This window comes from Penaeus chinensis, chromosome 7, assembly GCF_019202785.1.
Source record: "Penaeus chinensis breed Huanghai No. 1 chromosome 7, ASM1920278v2, whole genome shotgun sequence".
NCBI lineage: Eukaryota > Metazoa > Arthropoda > Malacostraca > Decapoda > Penaeidae > Penaeus > Penaeus chinensis.
Genome location: NC_061825.1, coordinates 4,596,524 through 4,600,612, shown reverse-complemented (window position 1 = coordinate 4,600,612; position 4,089 = coordinate 4,596,524). Strand labels below are relative to the sequence as shown.

Genomic DNA, 4,089 nt, shown 5'->3' with positions numbered 1-4,089 from the left:
GGGGGGGGGGAAAAAAGGGGGGGGAAAAAAAAAATGGGAATTTTTTTTTGGGGGGGGGGGGGGGGAAGGGAATTTTTAAGGGGGAAAAGGAAAAAAAAGGGGTTTTTAATTGGTGGGTTTGGGGGGTTTTTGGGGGGGGTTGGGAAAAGGGGGATGTTGGCACTGTATGGGGATAGTTGGACTGTTATGGGGATATTTGGCACTTGATGGGGATAGTTCACTGGTGGGATATTGGGCACGGTGATGAGGAAGTTGGCACTGTGATAGGATAGTTTGCACGTGATGGGGAAGTTGCACGTGATGGGGTTAGGTGGCCTGTGTGAGGATAGGGGCACTGTGTGAGGATAGGGGGGCACTGTGGGATGGGGATAGGGGGCACGTGATGAGGATAAGGTGGCCTGTGATGGGGATGGGTGGCACGGATGAGGATGGGGTGGCACTGTGATAGGATAGGGGGCATTTGTATGGGGATATTTGGCACTGTGATAGGATAGTTGCACGTGATGAGGATGGGTGGCACGTGATGGGATAGTTGGACTGTGATGAGGTAGGTGGCATGTGAGGGGATGGGGTGGCCTGTGATGGGGATAGGTGGCACGTGAGGGGATAGGGGCACTTGTGAGGATAGTTGGCACGTAAGGGGATGTTGCACGTATGGGATAGGGGGCACTGTGAGGGATATTGGACTGTGATGAGGATAGTCAGTGATGAGGATATTGGGCACTTGATGGGATATTGGACTGTGATGGGGATAGTGGCACTGTGATGAGGAAAGGTGGCATGGATGAGGATATTGGCACTGTGATGGGTAGTTGCACGTGATAGGTAGGGGGCACTGTGATGAGGATTTTGGCACTGTGATGGGGATATTTTGCCGTATGGGGGATAGGTGGCACGTGATGGGGGATATTGGCACTGTGATGAGAATAGTTGGCAACGGATGGGGATAGTTGCACGTGATAGGATGTTGGCATTGTGATGGGGAATTTTGGCACTGTGATGGGGATAGTTGCACGTGATGGGGAAATATTTGGGCACTGTGATAGGATATCAGTGATGAGGATAGTTGGCACTGTGATGAGGATAGTCAGTGATGGGATATTTTTTGGCACTGTAAAAGGGGTGGATTGGGGGGTTGGCACTTATGAGGGTTATGTTTTTCCGGGGGGGGGGATTGGGGAAATGTGATGGGGTAGTTGATTTTAAATTTTGGGGGATGGGAAGTTTTTTGGGTGGCCGTGGGGGGGCACTGTGTGAAATTTGGTATTTTTTTGTTGGGGTTTTGGATTTGGGGATAGTTTAGTTGATAGTTGGCACTGTGGGATTGAGGGAGGTAGTCAGTGATGAGGTATTTGGGAATGGGGTAGTTGGGCACTGGGGGTTTGGGATGGGATAATACAGTGATGGGGAAATTTAGTGGTGGGTTGCACTGTTTTTTTTTCTGTGATGGGATAGTTGGCACTGTGTGGGGAATTTTTGGCAGGATGGGAAATAGTTGGAAATGTGATGGGGATAGTTGGCAAGTGGGGGGGAAAGGGGGATAGGATATTTGGGCATGTGAGGGTAGTTGGCACTGTGATGGGGTTTAAAGTTTTTGGCACGTATGGGGGATAGTTGGCACGTGTGGGATAGTACAGTGATAGGATAGTTGGAAATTTTTTTTTTTTTTTTTTTTTTTTTTTTTTTTTTTTTTTTTTGGGGGGGGGGGGGGGGGGGGGGGGGGGGGGGGGGGGGGGGGGGGGTTTGGGTTTTGGCACTGTTTTGGATTTTGGATTGTTGGAAATGTGATGGGGATAGTTGGCACGTGTGAGATAGGGGGCATTTTTGGGAATTTGGCATTTGGGTGTTCCTGTGTGGGATTTGATGTGTGGGGGGCACTTGTAAATGTTGGGTGATGAGGATTGGATTGTTAAAGGTAGTGTGAATGTGGATGGTTTAGGGGCCTTTGGGATTAGGGGGTTTGTGGGATAGTTGGTTTGTTGGGGTGGGTTTGGGTGTTGGCACGTGATTTTCCTTTTGGGGGAAAAGAAGTGTTTGCCTTTTGAGGTTAGTGGGGGAAAGGGGGATAGTTTGGTGGGGGAGGGGCACTTAAGGGGTTTGTGTATAGGGGAATTAGGATTTTGGATGATAGGAGTTGGATGTGAGGGATAGTTTTTTGTATGGGGTTTTGGAAAATAATGAGGTTTGGCATTGGGGTTGGGATTTTTTTGGGGATTGGTTGGGGGGTGTATGTGAATATTTTTGAAATTTTGGATGGGTGGCACTGTGTAATTTTTGTGGGTATTAGAAGGAGGGGTGTGGCATTGTTTTTCATGTGGGGGGATAGTTGGCACTGTGATGGGTTTAGAATTGGGGTTGGCATGTGATGGGGGGGATGATTTAGGGGGTATTTGGGCACTTTTTTGTGATGAGGATATTTTAAAGTTGGGAATTCATGTGGGATTGGCCGGGAGGGGATAGTTGGCCCTTATGGGTTGTTCATTTTGATGGGTTTTGGTATGGGGTTGGCAAAAATTTTGGACTGTGATGAGGTTAGTTGCACAGTGATGAGGATTTTTTTAAAGGGCAGTGATGGGGATAGTTGGCACTGTGATGAGGATAGTTGGCACTGTGATGAGGATAGTTGGCACTGTGATGAGGATAGTTATCACCGTAATGAAGATAGGTAGTACATTGATAAAAATAGTTATCATAGTGATGATAGAGATTGTGATACCGATAATGATAATCATATTGATAACATAAAATTTTATCGATAACAGTTGTAGTAACGAGAACATGAATAATAATCATAATGATAATAATAATAATACTCATGATAATAGCAATAATAATAATGATACTACTACTACTACTACTAAAAAATAGTAATAACAATAATGATATTAATAATAATGATGATAATAATAATAATGATAATGATAATAATGATCATGGTAAAATAATATTAACAATAATTATAATAACAAGAATATAAAGGCTGCATCCTTCCAAGAGGTCAATTTCTCATTATTCTCTGTATTGAAGTATATATATTTTTTTTTTTTTTTTTTGTTATTCTTATTTATGCTGAAAACCATTTTTTTTTTCTCCCAATTATCAACTTATCGTATGTATTATCTCACGCGCTACGATCAATACTTTAATTCACAGAATCAAGAGGCAGCAAAAAAAAAAAAAAAAAAAAAAAAAAAAAAAAAGTCCATCTTTATAATCTTCACGAATTATATCAAAATGAAATTGCTGATTCGATTATTGTTAGGATTAACAGCTTTGACAGACGTGTTATTATTACATTCCAATCTTTTTGGTATCAAATGTGAATCCATTTATGTGTACAGTGCTTTTATGCTTCGAGTACTGTACTGTATTCTTTTATAAATATTTGATGTGGATCACTACAGGAAAATCGGCCGGACAGAAAGAAACAGAAAAAAAAAAAAAACATTTAGTAAAAAAAGAGACCCCGGGATATAGGGAAGATAAAAGAAAACAAATATAGGAATTAAAATAATAATAATAAAGATAATAATAATATAAACGAAGGCAAAAAGAAATTCGTGGAAATAATCGTGGGTTCTGATCACCTTTTGCCGCTGCTTGACACAGGGATAGGCTATTGAATCCCATATATATATATATATATATATATATATATATATACATATCCAAGAGAGAGGTTAAAGAATACAGTCGATCGGTGGAATTATGATAGATTCGTTGGATAAGATAGATAGTGTAGATAAACAAAGGAGATAGTAGTTTTTTTGTATTTTTTTTTTTTTTTTTTTTTACCGCGATATGGAGGATATTGGTATGCCTTTTTTATTATTATTTTAAACAATAAAAATGATTTTATGATTTTTTTTTCTATAAAGGAAGTTACCCCCCATACCCCTAATAAATCTGGTCCTAACTTAAGCACATTAGAACATCTGACATTAGAATATTTTTCATACAACGCACTGGTTCCCATACACTCTTTGACGTAAATTATTCCTTGCGTAAATATTAACCAATCTTTACTTTGCAACAAGTATGAAGTCAGGTTTTCCTTTACGTAACTAACTTTCCTAACTTTTCTAACCT

The 4,089-nt window shown here is 40.8% G+C and overlaps 1 protein-coding gene across 1 annotated transcript in view; it reads right to left on the bottom strand.

Annotated features, from left to right (window-relative positions):
* Positions 1–217: 217 nt before the first annotated feature.
* The window catches only part of LOC125026772 (proline-rich extensin-like protein EPR1), a 17,407-nt gene continuing 13,535 nt past the window's right edge, over positions 218–4,089 (bottom strand). The window contains exons 2-4 of the mRNA XM_047615370.1: positions 1,805–1,943; positions 725–1,111; positions 218–576 (exon numbers count right to left, since the gene is read on the bottom strand). Of these exons, the coding sequence (XP_047471326.1) occupies positions 218–576; positions 725–1,111; positions 1,805–1,943 (885 nt within the window). The remainder of the gene's footprint in view (positions 577–724; positions 1,112–1,804; positions 1,944–4,089) is intronic.